This window comes from Hyaena hyaena, unplaced genomic scaffold (assembly GCF_003009895.1).
Source record: "Hyaena hyaena isolate Hyena2069 unplaced genomic scaffold, ASM300989v1 scaffold_154, whole genome shotgun sequence".
Classification (NCBI taxonomy): domain Eukaryota; kingdom Metazoa; phylum Chordata; class Mammalia; order Carnivora; family Hyaenidae; genus Hyaena; species Hyaena hyaena.
In genome coordinates, this window is record NW_024080786.1 from 546247 (window position 1) to 566606 (window position 20360).

Consider the following 20360-nt stretch of genomic DNA (forward strand, 5'->3'; position numbering starts at 1 on the left):
TATATACCTTTGGTGGGATTGGATTGAATATCTAAGTTAAGAAGTGCTTTATGAATTAAACAAGTTGAAGATAATGAACTGAATTTATATTGGGAAACCGTGGTCAGGAATATGTACTTTGTAAGTGTGGTATGACTTTAGTTCAGTTTATTTAGCCAACCATTGCATTGCTCATAGGCCCTGCTCTAATTTTCACATAGAGGAAGAATATTTTAAGCCATACTGAGAAAGAAAAACCTAGGCAAATAGTTCCTGAATAGAATACACCTTTCTTTTTCTTTTCTTTTCTTTTCTTTTCTTTCTTTCTTTCTTTCTTTCTTTCTTTCTTTCTTTCTTTCTTCCTTCCTTCCTTCCTTCCTTCCTTCCTTCCTTCCTTCCTTCCTTCCTTCCTTTCTTTCTCTTTCTTTCTTTCTTTCTTTCTTTCTTTCTTTCTTTCNTCCTTCCTTCCTTCCTTCCTTTCTTTCTCTTTCTTTCTTTCTTTCTTTCTTTCTTTCTTTCTTTCTTTCTTTCTTTCTTTCTTTCTTTCTGTATGTTTATTTACTTTTGAGAGAGAGCACAAGAGTGAGGCGGGGAGAACAGAAGATCTGAAGCAGGCTCTGCACTGACAGAAGTGAGCCCTATGCGGGGCTCGAACTCATGAACTGTGAGATCATGGCCTGAGTCAAAGTCGGATACTCAACTGACTGAGCCACCTAGGCACCCCTAGAATACCTATTTCTTAAAGCATATGTTTTATGTTCCCAAAATGCACACCTTCATAACTAGTTTATAAGGTGAGATGCAGGCCTTTTGTTTTGGGTACATCTTTCATTATGAATTAGAGAAGTGGAATGATGAATAGGATTCTTAGGAGAAGGAGAAAGAGACTCCTCTTTAAAGTCATCATTAGATGGGATTACAGATGATAGTATGTAAACATGTGAACTACCAAAGAACTAAGTGGCTGGAACATTTATGTTATCATTATTTTCTTCCCCCTGAGTAACACTGTTTCAAATTTGTTACTCATACAGTTGCTGGTTAAACTGAAAGTCACCCCCTTTTTCTTTTCATGAAAAATACTGTATCATATTCACATCAAAATTAGGTCTTACATTTTATTAATTCTATAACAGTGTGAGTACATTTTTGTTATTAAAGCTGCAGTACCTAACATATACTAAAACGTTAATTTGTTTAAAAAAACAGTTTTGGAATTTTACCAATTTGTTTAAAGACACCAAAATAATTAATAAATAAAAGTACTGGATGTGGGACTAATAAGAATAAAAGTAGGCTTTGGGGGGGGAAAGTATATATAGGCTAATAGGCAAATTAGTAGTTTTTCATGTAATGTAGTGATTTCACTTGTCCAGAGTAAACAAAAAGTTACTCCAAAACAGTTTCTGAATTGATCCTGTAGATTAATAAAAAACTAGAGGGAAGTCATTTTGTTTTTAAAAGGGAGTTCCATATTTAGAGTTCAATTATCTTTCCATCTGACTGTGCTACTGTGAAATGGTTTGGAAATTTGGAAGATAAGTAACTGCTTAAGTTAGTTTATATCAAAAGTTATAAATTGTTTAAGTGACACTTCACTAGCTTAGTGAAAAATTATAGAAACAATAAAAATTTTGACACTTGTTAAATAAGCTGAAAATTGTTTGGCTTCTGTTTATAGAGTTTAGACTTGGTGCTAAACGCAGGGACTTTTTTGGTGATTTTAATCTGGAGACTTAGAGTTCACATAAGTAGTCTTTGTCTTCTCTAGTGGGTAATGTGCCAGCAGGGGTTGTTTCTGTGAAGCCTCTTAACCATTTTCTTCTGTCTACTCCAACCAATAAAGTCCTTGATACTTAGCACCAATTAGCAGATAAAGAATTTTATTTCTTAAATCTCAGTGAAGAGTCATCAATAGTGTAGCCTTTATTCATTGCAAACTGAAGTCTCCAGACAGAAAAGACTAAACGTGCTAAAGGACTTCTGAATTTGAAAACTAGGTATCCGCTTTTATTTTCAGCGTTAACACTTCTCAGCATTATAAATTACTAAAAATGCCTTATCAGCTGTTCTCATTAAGAGATTTCTTTTAGATTTCCATACCCAGTCTTTTTTTTAAAAAAAGAAAACAGAATTTTCCACTTTCTGGTCATTTTAGTTGCCTGTTTTTCCATTATTTTGTGTGTGTGTGTGTGTGTATATATATATATATATATATATATGTTACCTTTGTGGATCTTTAGCAGGTTCTTGATCTTCCTTTGCAATCCTGACTATTTTTTATATTGAGATGGTCTTTTGCTTGATATATAGCCCGACAGAGTAATAATTATTTTTTTTTAAATTTTAAATGTTTTATTTATTTCTGAGAGACAGTGTGAGCAGGGGAGGGTCAGAGAGAGGGATACAGAATCTGAAACAGGCTCCGGGCTCTGAGCTAGCTGTCAGCACAGAGCCCTATGCAGGGCTCAAACCCATGAACCATGAGATCATGACCTGAGCTGAAGTCAGCTGCCCAACCGACTGAGCCACCCAGGCACCCCCTGATAGGGTAATAATTAAAAGTTAACATTGATAGGCATTTGTTGTATAATTGCCATCCATTTTCTTTTTTTTTAGCACAATTTTAAAGCAAAATATTGGAAGATAGTTATTTATACCAGGTGCACCTTCCTATTCAGGATGTCGCCATCTTTTTTTTTTTTTTTTTTTCAAAAAATTTTTTTTTAAATGTTTTATTTATTTCTAGGTGTTTAAGGTCACACATCGGGTAAGGGACAAAGTTCAAATTCAGACTCCTAACTAAGCTCTCTGCTCCTCCCTCACCCATGCTCTGTCTCTNCGAGATCATGACCTAAGCGAAAGTCGGACGCTTAACCGACTAAGCCACCCAGGCGCCCCCAGGATGTCGCCATCTTGAGATATAAAGCATTTGAATACATCTCAGTTGTATGACCTTATAAATAGAATCAGTGATTTATTCTAAAGTTCTGAAGAGAATTGCATTTAGCAATAGAAATTGATCTTGGGCTAGAATATAAATCAGTATTACTAATCTATCAGTAGTGTATTGAAAGCTAATTATGACTGTCCTTTAAATGTCCCTTTATAGTACTGGAATAGAATATTTTAGAATATTATCTGCAAGTTTTTTATACTTAGGTGATTTATGCTATCCGATTCTGTGTCTCCCTCTCTCTCTGCTCCTCCCTCACCCATGCTCTGTCTCTCTCTCTCAAAAAAAAAAAAAAAAAAAAAATGCTCCTTTGGCTTGTCCATATCCACTTGTATGACTTTTCTAATTATCTGTGCCACCCAGTTGTGGTTCTTGATGTTGATGATCCCTTCCACACCTTTGCTGGTGGTCATCATCATCCTTACTCTGTTCTGAGGCTAGAGATTTATTCTCCTTTGTGGAGTCACCTGCAGCTTCATCACCTTCTTGCTTCTTCCCTGGACTTCCCTTGCCTTTTGCTTTACAGCCTAGAGCTGTGCATCATTCTCCTTGGGGCTCATGTACTGCCAGCTAGGCCTTTGTGGCCCCCTTCTCTCTTTTAAGTATCATGACTCCAGCAGCAGGAGAATTCAGCCTTTATGTTGAGTTTCGAAATCATAAAGCTCTCCAGTCATGTCCTTTTCAAATTGTTGATCCCTGTGTTTTCATAAAAATTTCTATTTCTCTTTTCTACTTATTTGATTTCCACTTTAATTTTTATTATTTTCTTCTTATTTCTTTGGGTTTAATTTGCTCTTATTCTAATGAAGACTGAAACTTAGGTTTTTTTAATTTGATTTGATGTCCTCTTTTTCTAATGCAGAAGGTTAAATATATAAATACTTTAATATTTATATATACCATGTATTTTCATAAACTATGCTTTCATTCAATTCAAAATACCTGCTTTTAAATTTTTTTAAATTTATTTTTGAGAGAGAGAGCACGAGTGGAGGAGAGGCAGAGAGAGAGAGAGAGAGACAGAATCTGAAGCAGGCTCCAGGCTGTGAGCTCTCAGCACAGAACCCAACATGGGGCTCAAACTTGTAAACCACAAGATCATGACCTGAGCCAAAGTCAGATGCTCAACTGACCGAGCCACTTAGGGCCCCATGTGTGGTTTTTGTTTTGTTTTGTTTTGTTTTTAAAGTAAACTCTATACCCAGTGTGGGACTTGAATTCATAACCATGAGATCAAGAGTCCCATGATTTATCTAATTGAGCCAGGCAGGTGCCCCGGTTCAAAATCTCTTCAAATTGCATTTTGATCCATGGGTTATTTAGAAGCGTGTTTTTTAATTTCCAAATATTGTGGATTCCCAAATTTACTTCTCTTGTTGATATCTAATTCTATTGTTGTTAGAGAACATACTTTGTAACTTCAGTTCTTTTTCATTTATTGAGTTTTAATTTATGGTTTACCCTAGAGGTCCCTAAGCTTTTTCTTTAAAGGTGAAGCAATAAATACCTTCTGTTTTGAAATACAGCTATGTATGTTCTTTCTAACCATGGTAAGATTTGGCCCATGGGCCGTTGTTTACTAATTTTTTTGCCCAGCGTATGGTCTTGCTGGAGAATGTTCCATGTGTACTTGGAAAGAATGTGTATTCTGGTGTTTTGGGGTGAAATGATAGCTAACTACTAGATAGGTCAAGTTAGTTGATAGAGCTCTTCAAGTTTTCTCTATATTTGCTGATTTTCTGTCCAGTTGCTCTATCCATTATTGAGTAGTTTTGAAATTTCCAACTATTTTTATTGAATTGTCTATTTCTCCCTTAATTCTCTCAGTTTTTATTTCATGTATTTTGAGCCTCTGTTAGTTGTGTATTTGTTTATAATTGTTAACATCTTCATGAATTAACAACTTGTCATTATAAAATGTGCCCTTTTTTCTCTTGTAATCTTTTGTCTTAAACTATATTTTTTCCCAATTGTTTTTTATTTTGGTACTGCTTAAACTCATCCTTTGACTTACAGCTTTTGAAGCTAAAATGTTTCTGTTGTACGTAGCATATAGTTGGATTTTTTTTATCCAGTCTGACAATCTCTCCTTTTTGATTGGAGTGTTCAGTATATCTACATTTAATGTTAATTATTGCTATGATTGGATTTATGCCTCCCATTTGCTGCTTGTTTTCTATATGTTGCTTTTTCTTATTCTCCTTCTTTTGTTTTTCCCTTGCTGCCTTCTTTTTTTATTTTATACTTAAGTTTATTTTGAGAGAGAGAGCATGCATGTGTGCTCAAGGAGGGAAGGGGGCAGAGAGAAGGAGAGACAGAATCCCAAGCAGGTTCCTCACCATTAGCACAGAGCCTAATGCGGGGCTCGAACTCAAGAACTGTGAGATCATGACCTGAGCTGAGATTTTAAGAGTCAGGTGCTTAACTGACTGAGCCACCCAGGAGCCCCATTGTCATGTGTATTACATCCTTGGATATTAGAAGCCAAACATTGGTTTTATAATTATTTTTTTATGCAATTGTCATTTAAATCAGTTGAGAGGAGAAAAATGAAAAAAATTATACCAACTTTTACATTTATCTTCATAATTATCAGGGTTTTTAATTCATATAGATTTGGGGTATCATTTTCTTTTAATCTAAAGAACTTTTTTAGTATTTCTTACATGGCAAGTTTATTAGCAACACTTTTCTTTGATCTTATCTGAGAATATCTTTATTTCACCTTCATTTTGAAGGATAATTTTGCTGGATATAGAATTCTTTAGTAGTTATTTTTCTTTTAGTACTTTACGTGTATCAACCCACTGACTTCTAGCCATCTGTGGTTTCTGAGGAGTTGTTTTCCTCTTGCTGCTTTCAGGATTTTCTTTTTGTCTCTAGCTTTTGACAGGGTCTTTATTTCAGTTTTGTTCATTGTTGATTTCATCATCTGTGTACATTCCTAATAGACTATAATTTCATACCAAACTGATATAGTGACAGAATTTCACTTACCACTTTTAAGCCATTGTCATATATTAATAATTACATACATACAATATTAATGTCACATGGAAACATTAAGAAGGTGTTTAGTACATATGGAGTGAATGACTAGAGGATTGGATAATGACTCTCAGAATTTTAAAACATTACCTCTTGCTCAGACTTTTTTTTTTTTTTTTTTTTTNTTTTTTTTTAATGTTTTTATTTATTTCTAGGAGAGAGAGAGACAGCGTGAGCAGGGGAGGGTCAGAGAGAGAGGGAGGCACAGACTGAAACAGGCTTCAGGCTCTGAGCTGGCAGTCAGCACAGAGCCTGACGCGGGGCCCGAACCCACGAACCGCGAGATCATGACCTAAGCGAAAGTCGGACGCTTAACCGACTAAGCCACCCAGGCGCCCCGACTTTTTTTTTTTTTTTTAATAAACAGCTTTATTGAGATATGGGTACATATTCTACAATCACTTAAAGTGTACAATTTTTGAAGTGATGTTTACAGTGCAGCCATTACAATAATCTAATTTTGGAATATTCCATTCTCCCAAAATAGAAACCCAGTACTCCTTAGCAGTCACTCTTTTCTTCATTCACCCCCTACCACCGATACCCCTCCAGCTCTAGGCAAGCACTAACCTACTCTAGTCTATAGATTTGCCTAATCTGGACATTGAAGTCATATAATAATATGATGCTTCTTTCACTTGGCGTGTTTTCAAGGTTCATCCTTGTTATAGAATAGATTAGTACTTCATTTCTATTGCCAAAGAATATTCTATGGTGTGGATATACCAAATTTTATTTATCCGTTTATCAATTGATAAACATTTGGGTTGCTTCTACTTTTTGCCTCTTATGAATAGTGCTACTGTGAATATTTGTGTACAAGTTTTTGAGTGGACCTGTTTCATATCTCTTGGATACATACCTAGGGGTAGAAATGGTGGAAAATGTGGAAACTGTTTACCTTTTGAGGAACCACCAGATTTTTTTCCAAAGTGGCTGTACCATTTTACATTTTGACCAATAGAATGAAGGTTTCAATTTGTCCACAGTTTGATCAATATTTGTTACTGTCTTTTTTACTCTAGTCATTCTAGTGGATGTGGAATGGTATTTCATTGTGGCTTTGATGTGCATTTTCTTGTGGCTAATGATGTTGAGCATCTCTTCATGTGCTTATTGTCCCTTTGTATATCTTCCTGAGAAATGTGTGTTTAGATCCTTTGCCTGATTTTTAAAAAAATTTTTAGTGTTTATTTTTATTTTTTTTTTTTTTAATTTTTTTTTTAATGTTTTATTTATTTCTAGGGGAGAGAGAGAGAGAGACAGCGTGAGCAGGGGAGGGTCAGAGAGAGAGGGAGTCACAGACTCTGAAACAGGCTCCAGGCTCTGAGCTGGCAGTCAGCACAGAGCCCGACGCGGGGCTTGAACCCACGAACTGCGAAATCATGACCCAAGCGAAAGTCGGACGCTTAACCGACTAAGCCACCCAGGCGCCCCTAGTGTTTATTTTTGAGAGAGAGAGAGAGATAGCTTGAGTGGGGTAGGGGTAGAGAAAGAGGGACATACAGAATCTAAAACACCTTTGCCTGATTTTGAATTGGGTTCTCTTTTTCTTATTGAATTGTAAAACATTTTTATATATAAAATCTGGGTACAAGTCTCTTATATATATAACTTGGAAATATTTGCTCCCATTCTGTAGGTTGTCTTTTCATTTTCTTAATGGTATCATTTGAGCACAAAAGTTTTAAATTTTGATATAGCCCAATTTATCCTTTTTATTGTTGTTATTTGTGCTTTTGGTTCTACTATCTAAGAAGCCATTGACTAAGCAAAGGTCATGAAGATTTATTTCTATGTTTTCTTTTAAGAATTTTATAGTTTTAACCTCCCCCCCCTTTTTAAGTTTATTTATTTATTTTGAGAGAGCGCGCGCACAAGTGAGAGAAGGACCGAGAGAGAAGAAAAGAGAGAATCCCAAGTAGGCTCCATGCCCAGTACGGAGCCCGACATGGGGCTTGAGGCTCGATCTCATGCCTGTGAGATCATGACCTGAGCCAATGTCAAGAGCTGGACACTTAAACGACTGAGCCACCTACGCACCCCTAATTTTGCCCCTTACATTTAGGTTTATGATTGATTTTGATTTATTTTTGTGAATGGTGTGAGGAAAGGGGTCCAACTTCATTCTTTTGCTTGAGATCCAGTTGTCCCAAGTACCATTTGTTAAAAGACCATTCTTTCCCTCATTGATTTGTTTTTGAACTCTTCTCAAAATGAAGTGACCATAAATGTAGAGGTTTATTTTTTTTTAATGTTTTTTTTATTTATTTCTAGGAGAGAGAGAGAGAGACAGCGTGAGCAGGGGAGGATCAGAGAGAGAGGGAATCACAGACCGAAACAGGCTCCAGGCTCTGAGCTAGCTGTCAGCACAGAGCCCGACGCGGGGCTCGAACCCACGAACCGTGAGATCATGACCTGAGCGAAAGTCGGACGCTTAACCGACTAAGCCACCCAGGCGCCCCTGTAGAGGTTTATTTTTAACTCTCAATCCAGTTCTATTGATCTCTTCTTATGCCAGTACCATACTGTCTTGATCACTGTAGCTTTGTAGTAATTTTTGAAATCAGGAAGTGTGAGTCTTCTAACATTTGTTCTTTTTAAAGATTATTTGGGCTAGTCTTGGTTCCTTCCATAACTGCACGAATTTTAGAATAAACTTAATTTCTGCAACAGAAAAGGCTAGCTGGGATTTCGATAGGAATTGCATTGAATGATTTGTAGAGTATTGTTACTGTAACAATATTAAGTCTTCTGATCCATGAACTAGCTCAGAATTTAGTATTCTTTGTTTCAAGCCTTCTACTGATCAGAAAGCAAGAGCTTAGAGAAGGGAGGCGCTTGCCCATGGTCCTATATCTGTGGATGACAGAACTGTGTCTCAAAATGATTTTCTCTGTGCAGTAGTCTTTCTACCCATCATGTTTTGCTGTTTTCCTTGTTAACTACTTAGTCTAATGTAGATAAGAGACAAACATAAAGGAAGATCTATGCTATTCAGATGCAGTGAAGAAAGGATCAAAATCATAATGTCATTTTATTCTTAAAAAAATTTGCTTTTGTGGAAGCAAGAATTTTTTTTAATTAGGTGAAAGAAGTATGGCAGACTATAAATGTTACTGGATTAGAGTAAGGGAGTTATGAGTTTTATCAGCCTTAGCTATCAGTGAATACTTGCTTTTGGAATTGATTATCCAACTTGAACCTCCTGTTTATACAGCTGCTTTAATTGAAAATAAAATTGGGACGCCTGGGTGGTTTAGTCGGTTAAGTGTCTGACTTTGGCTAAGGTCATGCTCTCATGCTTGGTTCGTGGGTTTGAGCCCCGTTTTGGGCTCTGTGCTGTCAGCTCAGCCTGGCGCCTGCTTTGGATTTTGTGTCTTTTTCTCTGCCCCTCACCCTCTTGCACTCTATCTCTCCCTCTCTCTCAAAAATAAACATATTTTTAAAAATCGTTTAAAAAGAAAACTAAGATGCATAGTATAATACCCATGAAAAAGTCTACATTTGAAAGGAGTAGCTCTAGGGGTGCCTGGGTGGCTTAGTCGGTTAAGCGTCCGACTTTCGCTTAGGTCATGATCTCGCGGTTCGTGGGTTCAGGCCCCGCGTCGGGCTCTGTGCTGACTGCCAGCTCAGAGCCTGGATCCTGTTTCAGTCTGTGACTCCCTCTCTCTCTGACCCTCCCCTGCTCACGCTGTCTCTCTCTCTCTCTCCTAGAAATAAATAAAACATTAAAAAAAAAAAAAGAAAGGAGTAGCTCTAATTTCACAAATACTATAAAATTTTATTTGGCAAAGATAATAGTGCTATTGTTTGATTAGTAAGGAATAATCCTTTCTCATTGTAACTTTTGCCTTGTAAAATTATTTTAATAATATTTGCTTTTTCTAGCCTAGCATATATATTGAGATCTCAAATGATGAAGGAATTATGTTGGATAAGGAAAATGTTATTCTCCCTTTTCTTTAGCGGAAGATCCATCCAAAAGTTATGTGAAATTAAGAGACTTTGTGCTTGTGAAGCTCTGTCAAGATTTGCCCTGTTTTTCCCGGGAAAAGTTGATGCAAGGATTCAATGAAGAGATGGCAGTAGAGGCACAACAGAAATTCAAAATAAATAAGGTATTTTTATTCTGTGGATGAAAAACATTTCAGTTTGGAAGTTTTCTTTCTTTTTTAAGTATGCAACTTAAACATTGCAAATACATTAAGAATAACTGTGTGAGAAGTAGCAGTGGTTGAGAGTACAGGCTCTGAAGCTAGATTGCCTGGGTTCAGATCTGGTTACAGCACTTACCCTATGACTTAAGGCAATTTAATTTCCTCATTAATAGAATGGGAAGATAATTGATTTTATGGCTTTTTAAGTATAACAAGCAGAAGAGAATGGAAAATATCTTATTTTTGCTTTTTAAGAAAATGTTTGAAATGATAAAATAGTTAATCCTTCTGGTGATGGTATTGGTAGGGGGAAGGGCTGGAGTTAAACACTTAACTTTTACTTTATGTACTTGTATATAGAATTTTAAAGTAGTAAATATCCTAAAATAGGTACAGAAGAACTAATCTGGGAGTTCAGAGGAGGGAGTTTAGTTTCTTGTATTTATGTATGTAGAGGAATCAGAGTTTTTCATGGGAGGGAGATGCATCTGATCTCAGCTTTGAAGAATGGGTAAGATTTGGATTATGAAAGTAATGTGAGATGAAGGGTATTCCAATAAGGACTATACTTGATACTGTTGACTTGGGAGATCTCATCTAACTCTCCAATGCAGCGTTCCTTCTGCACTCCAACACTATATGTAAAAGTTTCTTGGTCACTGATCTTCAACAGCTTAATTTCAACTGAAACTTTCTATCTTCTCCTGCATTAAAACACTTTAATGACTTCCTAGTTTTAAGATAAAGATGTATTTTAGAAATATTTGGTATATCCAGACTTTATTAAAATTAAACATTTAGAGAATTTTATTTTTTCAGTAGCTCAGCTTTTAAAAGAGAATATGAACACATTTTTTTCCTTTAAGAAAAAGAATTTAAAACTTAATATGAAACACAGAGCTAGTCATAATGTGGACCCTGCCAACCTTGGTAGACTCATTTTCTTACCACTTTTCTACATGCTGTGGCTTTATTAAACCTCTTGCTATTTCTTAGCTATGCTACATCTTTGTTCCTTTCAAGTCCGATTACATTATTCACTTTGCCCTTGATACCCCCTTTTCCTGTTCCTCCATCTTTGCCGTGCCAGATATTACTCATTTTTCAGGCGTAGCTCAGGTGTCCCCTCTGGAATATTCAAACGTCATCTTCTCAATCAACCTATAATTGACCTCTCCCCTGCCTTCAATAAATATATATATAAGCGAAACAAACAGAAAAACTGTGGGCTACTCTTTTGACTTCAGTGATACCAAAACTTCTTTTGATACCAAAAACTTGATTTTCCTAATATTTCTTTGTTTCTCTTTGTCTTCTCACTGCCCTTTAACTGTCGCTGTGCTACAGGGTTCTGACCTCTCCCTCTTCACTGTTTATGCTTTCCTAACCAATCATGGTTTTAACTTTTGCCTTGTATACTGATATTGCTTAAATCCTCACTCTTTTAAACTAGAATTTTCTTCAGATTTATATGTTCTGCTGCCTCCTGAATCTCTCCTAGGCTTTGAAAACTTACTATCATCCCACATGCTCCTCCATATCCAGTCTTTCCTCTTCTGTATTTCTAGAATCCTTGTTCCATTAGTAATCTTACTTATGCTGTCTTAGTTCATGGCTTCATCATTTTTTGCCTGATTTAATAGCTCTGATTCCTAATTGGTCTTTCTACCCTTTTTGATACCATTTATATGTAGCTGAGAGAATGCTTTTCTTAAAACTTATACTTGTCATTTTGCTCATCGCCCCATTTAAAATCTGTCACCTACTAGATAAAAGCCCAGCTCTTTAATAGTGTGTAAGCCTCTATGTAAGCACACTCTGCTATATCCTCACTTCTACCCACTGTTTTCTTTCTTTTTTTTTCTTAAAGTTTATTGTCAAGTTGGTTTCCATATAACACCCAGTGCTCATCCCCACAAATGCCTTCCTCCATGCCCATCACCCCCCTTCCCCTCTCCCCCACCCCATCAGCCCTCAGTTTGTTCTCAGCATTCAAGAGTCTCTCATGGTTTGCCTTCCTTCCCTCCCTCTCCCCAACTATTTTTCCCCTTCTCCCCCATGGTCCTCCATTAAGTTCCTCCTAATCCACATATACGTGCAAACATACGGTGTCTGTCCTTCTCTGCCTGACTTATTTCGCTCAGCATAACACCCTCAAGTTCCATCCACATTGCTACAAATGGCCAGATTTCACTCTTTCTCATTGCCATATACTATTCCATCATATAGATGAACCACATCTTCTTGATCCATTCGTCAGTTGATGGACACTTAGGCTCTTTCCATGTTTTGGCTATTGTTGAGAGTGCTGCTATGACATTGGGGTACATGTGCTCCTATGCATCAGCATTCCTGTATCCTTTGGGTAAATTCCTAGCAGTGCTATTGCTGGGTCCTAGGGGAGTTCTTGGTTAATTTTTTGAGGAACCTCCACACTGTTTTCCAGAGGGGCTGCAACAGTTTACATTCCCACCAGCAGTGTAGGAGGGTGCCCGCTTCTCCACATCCTCACCAGCATCTGTAGTCTCCTGATTTGTTCATTTTAGCCATTCTGACCGGCGTGAGGTGGTATCTCAGTGTGGTTTTGATTTGTATTTTCCTGATGATTAGGGATGCTTAGCATCGTTTCTTGTGTCTGTTGGACATCTGGATGTCCTCTTTGGAGAATTAACTGTTCATGTCTTACTGCTTTTCAATTTGTGCTCCAACAATGTCAAGCTGCTTCAGTCCTGCATGTGTGTTGCATGTGTGCACTCGTACACACACAGTGCCTTCCCTTCTTTCTAGGATGGCATGGTCCCCTCCCTTTAAGATTTAGCTCAGGTTTTGTTTCCCAGAAATCCTCTTCTAGCATTTACCCCATTCCCAGGCTACACTACCATTATACCCTATGTATATTTCCATCCTTAAATTAACCACTCCTCAGTCATTTGTGTTATCATTAGGCTGCGACCTCCTTGAAGACAGAGACTATCTTTTATTGCTTTTCATCTGGTACCTAGCACAATTTCTCGCCCATAGCAGATATTCAGTATATCCTGTGTTCTTTGGGAAAAGTGTCACTATTTTGAAATTTGAAAGTGTTCGTGTTTTTCTTTTGTTTCATTAAGCAACATGCTAGACGAGTTTATGAAATTCTTCGACTACTGGTAACTGACATGAGTGATGCTGAACAATACAGAAGCTATAGACTGGACATTAAAAGAAGACTGATTAGCCCATATAAGGTAGGACTTTGCAGAGTCTTAAACATTATATTCTCGTCACTATTTAAAAATGGAGAAGAGAGGCACCTGACTGGCTCAATCGGTAGAGCATGCAACTTGATCTCATGGTTGTGAGTTTGAGCCCCACGTTGAGGGTAGAGTTTACTTAAAATTAAATAAATAAGTAATAAAATAAAAAAGAAGAAAGTGTAGCAATTGCCAGTGTATGGGAGAGTCCACATCATTTTCCTAAATTAACTTTTACAAAAGTGAATACATTCTTCCAATTAGTTATAAGAAGTCTTACTGTCATAATTTTCCAGTGTAAGCTATAAATCTGTTTTCATTCACTTAGAAACTAATCCAAGGATAGTCTACTCATGGTTACTCTCTATTTCGTTTGTTTGCCCCCTTTTAAAAATGTGAATGCCCAGACTTTTCCTTAATAAATTATCGCGTTAGCTTTTTCTAAGTCTCTGGTTTCCTAGTTGTCATATATATTATGGTTGCCTTTGCTTCCCTCTTCCTAAATATGACCTTGGTTGTAATTTTTAACCTCTATACTTTACCATAGCTGAAACTGCAACATAATATTACTTCTTACTTTTTTAACATTCTTTCTTCTTGTTCCCTATCCCCACCCTGTTTTCTTTACATCCCATAGTTTCCTCTAACTCAGAAACTTCCCCTCCTAGATCAGGTTTGTCCTCATCATCATGTGGCTATTATTAAGGTAGATATTGCCCATGCCAGCCTCTGAGAATGGGGATTTCCTATGATAGTTGCAGTTGCACAGTAAGCTGATTGGGGAGAATATTTGTTAATTTGTTCAATAAATAATTAATACTGACATGTGTTTGCTGCATTTGTATACACCATACCTGTAGCCCAGTACAGTGCAGAAGCTGGGAACAAAAATGACAAACCCAAAAGTTTTCTGACTTACAGACTACTGTCTGCCTATAAACAGGTTGTAATACATTGCAATATTCTCTCCTCCCCCAAATTGTTCAGAGTTGCATTTTATTCTTTGATGTTTATCAATTCAGAAACATCAGACAATTGGTAAAAATGGTGCTTTCCAAAGGTTTTGAGTTTTAAAGTAATATTAATTTGTCAACTAGAAAATTTTTTCACGTGTTTAATATTGAAAGAGAGTGCATGCACGTAAGTGGGAGAGGGGAGAGGGGTAGGGGGTGGGGGTGGGCAGACGATCTGACGCAGGCTCCTCACTGACACCAGAGAGCCCAGTGTAGGGCTAGAAACCGTGAACTGCGAGATCATGACCTGAGCTGAAGTCGGACACTTAACCCACTGAGTCGCCCCTAGAAAATTTCTTTATGGGAAATTTGGGCATATAGAACCATATAAGTAGATATGATCATGGCAGCATCAGAGTACAGGCACACCTCGGAGATGCTGTAGGTTCAGTTCCAGACTACTGCAATAAAGTGAATATCGCAATAAAGCAAAAATTGCAATAAAGCAATTCAAGTGAATTTTACGATTTTCCAGCGCATTTTACATTTTATGTTTACATTTTACTGTATTTTGCTAAGTGTACGATAGCATTATGTTTTTTAAAAGAACTGCACATATCTTAATTTAAAAACATTTTATTGCTAAAAAATGCTAAACATTATCTGAGCTTTCAGTGAATCATAATCTTTTTGCGGGTAGAGTGTCTTACCTTGATGTTAATGGCTGCTGACTGTGATCAGGGTGCTGGTTGCTGAAGGTTGGGGTTGATTGTAGTAGTTTCCTAAAATAAGACAGCAGTGAAGTTTCTCACATCAGTTGATTCTTTCTCTATAGCATGTGATGCTATTTGATAGCACTTTATTTACAGTAGAACTTTTTTCAAAATTGGGAGTCAGTACTCTCAAACTCTTCTGCTTTATCAACTAATATTCTAAATTCTTTGTTGTCATTTCAACAGTCTTCACAGCATCTTCATCAGGAGTAGTTTCCATCTCAAGAAACTACTTTCTTTGCTCATTCACAAGAAGCAACTCCTCATCTGTTCGTGTTTTATGATGAGATTGCAGCAATTCAGTCACACTTTCAGACTCACTTCTAATTCTGGTTCTCTTGCTGTTTCTTCACTGAAGTCTTATATCCCTCAAAGTAATCCATGAGAGGTAGAATCAGCTTCTTCGATATTCCTCTCAAGCTTGATATTTTGCCTTTTCCCATGAATCACGAGTGTTCATAATGGCACCTAGAATAGTGAAACCTTTCCAAAGGTTTTCAGTTTACTTTACCTAGATCTGTCAGAGGCATCATTATCAATGGCAGCTGTAGCCTGATGAAATGTATTTCTTAAATAGTAAGAGAGAAGATCAAAATTACTCCTGAGTTTATGGGCTATAGAATAGATACTGTGTTAGCAGACATGAAAACAACGTTAATCTCGTTGTACATCTCCACAGAGCTCTTGGATAACCAGGTGCATTGTCAGTGAGCAATGATATCTTAAAAGGAATCCTTTTTTTCTGAGCAGTAGGTCTCAACAGTGGGCTTAAAATATTCTGTAAATTGTGTTGCAAACTGATGTGCTGTCATCTAAGCTTTGTTTTTCCCATAGATCTAGCACAGGCAGAGTAAAATTAGCATAATTCTTAAGGGTCCTAGAATATTTGGAATGGTCCTTGAGCACAGATTTCAGCTTAGTCACCAGGTGTATTAGCAACAAGAGACTCAACCTATCCTTTGGAGCTTTGAAGCCAAGCATCTCCTCCTCTTCCAATAGAAAGTTGTTTTGGTACTCCTGGCTTGCTAAGTTAGAAGGGAATGTGACACTTGACCTCTGGGTTGTGGGTTCAAGCCCCACGTTGGGTGTAGAAATTGATTAAATAGATAGACAGACTTTTTTTTTTTTTAAAGAAGGTTGTTTTGTCTATTTTGAAAATCGGTTGTTTAGTATAGCCACTTTCATGAATTATTTTGGCTAGATCTTCTGGATAACTTGCTGTAACCTCTACATCAGCACTTGCTGGTTCAACCTTGCACTTTTATATTATGGAGATGACTTCTTTCCTTAAACCTCATGAATCAACCTTGGCTAACTTCCAATTTGCCTTCTGCAGCTTCCTCACCTCTCTCAGGCTTCAGAGAATTGAAGAAAGTTAGGGCCTTATTCTGGATTAGACTTTGGCTTAAGGGAATGTTGTGGCTGGTTTGATCTTCTATCCAGACCACTAAATCTTTCTCTATATCAGCAATAAAGCTGTTTTGGTTTCTTATGTGTCTGTTCACTGGAGTAGCACTTCCAATTTCCTTCAAGAAATTTGTGTTCACAACTTTGCCTCTTTGGCACAAGAGACCTACTTTTTGGCTTATCTCAGCTTTCAGTATGCCTTCTTACTAAGCTTAATCATTTCTAGCTTTGGTTTAAAGTGAGAGATGTGCAGTTCTTCCTTTCACTTGAACACTTGGAGACCACTGTAAGGTTCATTTAGTATTGGCCTAATTTCAATATTGTTGTATCTCAGGGAATAGGAAGGCCCAAGGAGATACACCTGGTCAGTGGTACACTCAGAACATACACAACATGGGGCACCTGGATGGCTTAGTCAGTTGGGCATCTGACTTTGGCTCAGGTCATGATCTCACAGTGTGGGTTCAAACCCCACATTGGGCTCTCTGCTGTCAGCACCAAGCCCGCTTTGGATCCTCTGTTTCCCTTTCTCTCTGCCCTTCCCCCTTTCACACACTCTCTCAAAATAAATAAACATTTTTAAAAAACATACACAACATTAAGTTTACCATCTTATATGGCTCAGTTTGTGGAGCCCCAAAATGATAGTAACATCAAAGATCATTTGACCACCACAAATATAATAATAATGAAAAAGTTTGAAATACTGTAAAAATTACAAAAATGAGACACACAAACATGAAATGAACAAACACCATTGGAGAAATGGTGCCGGTAGACTTGCTTGATGCAGGGTTGCCACAAACTTTCAGTTTATAAGAAGAATATCTGTGAAGTACAATAAAATGAGGTATGCCTGTATTAAAACACTGTTTTAGTAAAGTAAAATAATGTATTAAATTATGTATCTCATGATTAATGTTTTACATAGGCAGATGTAGCACATGAGAGATGATGAATTCTAAGTGTAAGTCCCAACTCATGCCAAATAGGAATTTCTGTACTTCATAAAAGCAAGTATTTTTTACTCTTAAAAAACAGTAATGATTTTTTAAATTAAGTATCTCACCTATCAAACAAGTCATCTATCTGAAAGACCACTGAAAGCTTTATTAAATTAAATCTTTAGGTTTTCAACATTGCTGAGTACTACCATCCTTGCACTAAAGCTCACACACAGATTGCAAATTCTTCAGATACTTGCTTGAGCCATATATATAGTAATGTAACTTTAATAAGTTCAGTTATCCAGTATTCTATCCCGCTGAGAAAACCAGGAAAGCTTGAGGGCCCCCCCTTCCCTCCTTTAGGTTGATAGTCCCAGTGCTTGGGATGGGAAACCTACCACAAACTTAAAGAAAGCCTAGAAATGAGTTAAATGTCCTATAGGCATAGGAGAAGTGCTGTTATTTTTTTTGATGAATGTGTGCAGATGATTTTCTTCAATTTGTCATTCCAGTCTGATATTATGTACTTTGTTATTACAGCATTCGTAAATGTAAAATTATATTGAAGAATAAAGTAAAATTGTTCAATATGATTTAGAGTTTTTTTCAATCTTTAAATGTAGGCCCAATGGGGAAAATTTGGAGTGTAAAATTTACATATTTACTTCCAAGTTTTATGAAAAGATTATAATTTTGATTGTCACTAAATTATTACTGAGATATGAAGTAATTTATTGATTGTTAGCAAATTACACCAGTTCTGTGTACTGGTGTAATTTATTTGAGGAATCAAATTTACCTATCATTCTTATTTTTGAGACAGTATGAGCGGGGGAGGGGCGGAGAGAGAGGAAGACACAGAATCCTTAGCAGGCATCAGGCTCTGAGCTGTCAGCACAGAGTCCAACATGGGGCTCGAACCTATGAACCATGAGATCATGACCTAAGCCGAAGCCGGATGCTTAACCAACTGCGTCACCCAGATGCCCCTAAGGTTTACCTATCAGTCTAAACACATTATCCTCCTAAGAAATTATTTGGGTAGCTATTAGAAGTACTTGTGCCTTACTTTAAAAGTTTTAAACACTGATAATTCATTTTTATCAATGCCAAAAGAGGAAAAATAACCTATATTAACTAGAATCATTTTTTAAGCACAAAAAGAAATTCTCGTCTCTAGTACATAAATAATTTTAAGTGTTCAAGAAAACTTACATTTGAACAATGTAGCTAACAAAGGAAGTATCGGTGTAGCTGATTGGTTTTAGCATTAAAGCTTTTATTAGTGTTTCACAGCAGTATTTTAATTCTTAATTGCTTTGCAAATATAAAATTTATATTTTATATAAAATTTTGAAGTCTGGTTCTTTTAGAAATTGTGTGATTGTTGACAACTTATTAACACTTGGGTATTAGGCTTCCCCTTCCATAATATGGAAATACCTCCATAGTTAAGAATGAACGGAAACAAATGCAATACAGTGGTGCATGTTTTAAAAGATGTCTTTTGGAAGGTCTTTGGAATTAATGTGCTTCTACACCACTATCATTTTAAAATTCTCCCAAAAGAACCTTATCTCTGTACTTCACAAAAGTTACTGACTAGTTCAGCCAATAGCAATTAAAGAGCCCTTAGAGGTGGTAGCATTTTTGAGGTTATATCTGTAAGCCCTCTTGGAACCTGTGAAAACTAGACAAGAAGAAAGGATTATTTTCTAAAAATAAATTCATATTCAAACCAAATGTTAACATAAATAAGTTTATAATAATGCCATCTTTAATTTGTCTTGATTAATTAAAAATTATGAACTGCCAGGGCACCTGGGTGACTTGGTTAAGCGTCTGATTTCGGCTTAGGTCATGATCTCACGGTTTGTGAGTTTGAGCCCCACCAGGTGACCTTGAGCCCCACTTGAGCTCCACACTCTCCTTCTCTCTCTCTCCCACTCTCTCTGCCCCTCGCTCACTCCTGTGCTCTCCCTCAAAAATAAACAGGGCCACCTGGGTGGCTCTGTCAGTTAAGCATCTGACATCAGCTCAGGTCATGATCTCGTTCCCCGTGTCAGACTCTTGCTGACAGCTCAGAGCCTGGAGCCTGCTTTGGAATCTGTGACTCCCTGTCTCTCTGCCCCCCACCCCCCTTGCCCTGCTCAAAAAACAAATAAATGTTAAAAATTTTTTTAAAAATAAATGAGTAAATAAAAAAAGGAATAAATTATGAACTGCCCTAATCTATGAAGGAATTAAGTTCTTGTTTTTAGAGGGAAAAAATTATTCTGAAGCTTATAGAGGTCTATTCCAGTCTTCAATTCTACCTTTCATTGTTTCATATGTTCTCCCAATGTGTGTTTCTTTGCTGGATAGAGATGTTTCCTAAATCAGTTTGGGTTTTTTATTTATTTACCCATTCTTTGAATATTTATTTTTGAGAGAGAGAGAGAGAGAGAGAAAGCATGTGGGGGAGGGGCAGAGAGGTTGGGGGACAGAGGATCCAAAGCAGGCTCTGTACTATAGCAGAGAGCCTGACTCAGGGCTTGAACTTGGGAACCGTGAGATCATGACCTGTGCCAAAGTCGGATGCTTAATTCATCAAGCCACCCAGGCTCCCCTTTTTTACCCATTCTTTGAAAGACTAATTTTTTTTTTACAGAAAAATACATTTTTATTTATTTATTTATTTATTTATTTTTTACAAATAGTTCATTGTCGAAAGACTAATTTTTAATATACATATAGAGAGTGGAATATGTACAGTTTAAGGAATATTAAAGGTTAATATCTTAATTTAGTTATTTTTAAAATTGAATCATACCTTACATGTTCATGAGGAGCTCAAATAGTTTTTTTATCCATAAAGCTATTTATAGGCATTTTTTCATTCCTGTGTATTTTAGAGCTCTTAAA

The 20360-nt window shown here is 36.8% G+C and overlaps 1 protein-coding gene across 1 annotated transcript in view; it reads left to right on the forward strand.

Annotated features, from left to right (window-relative positions):
- The window catches only part of HAT1 (histone acetyltransferase 1), a 60348-nt gene that overhangs the window by 35494 nt on the left and 4494 nt on the right, over nucleotides 1–20360 (forward strand). Inside the window, exons 10-11 of the mRNA XM_039239218.1 lie at nucleotides 9953–10104; nucleotides 13254–13370. Of these exons, the coding sequence (XP_039095149.1) occupies nucleotides 9953–10104; nucleotides 13254–13370 (269 nt within the window). The remainder of the gene's footprint in view (nucleotides 1–9952; nucleotides 10105–13253; nucleotides 13371–20360) is intronic.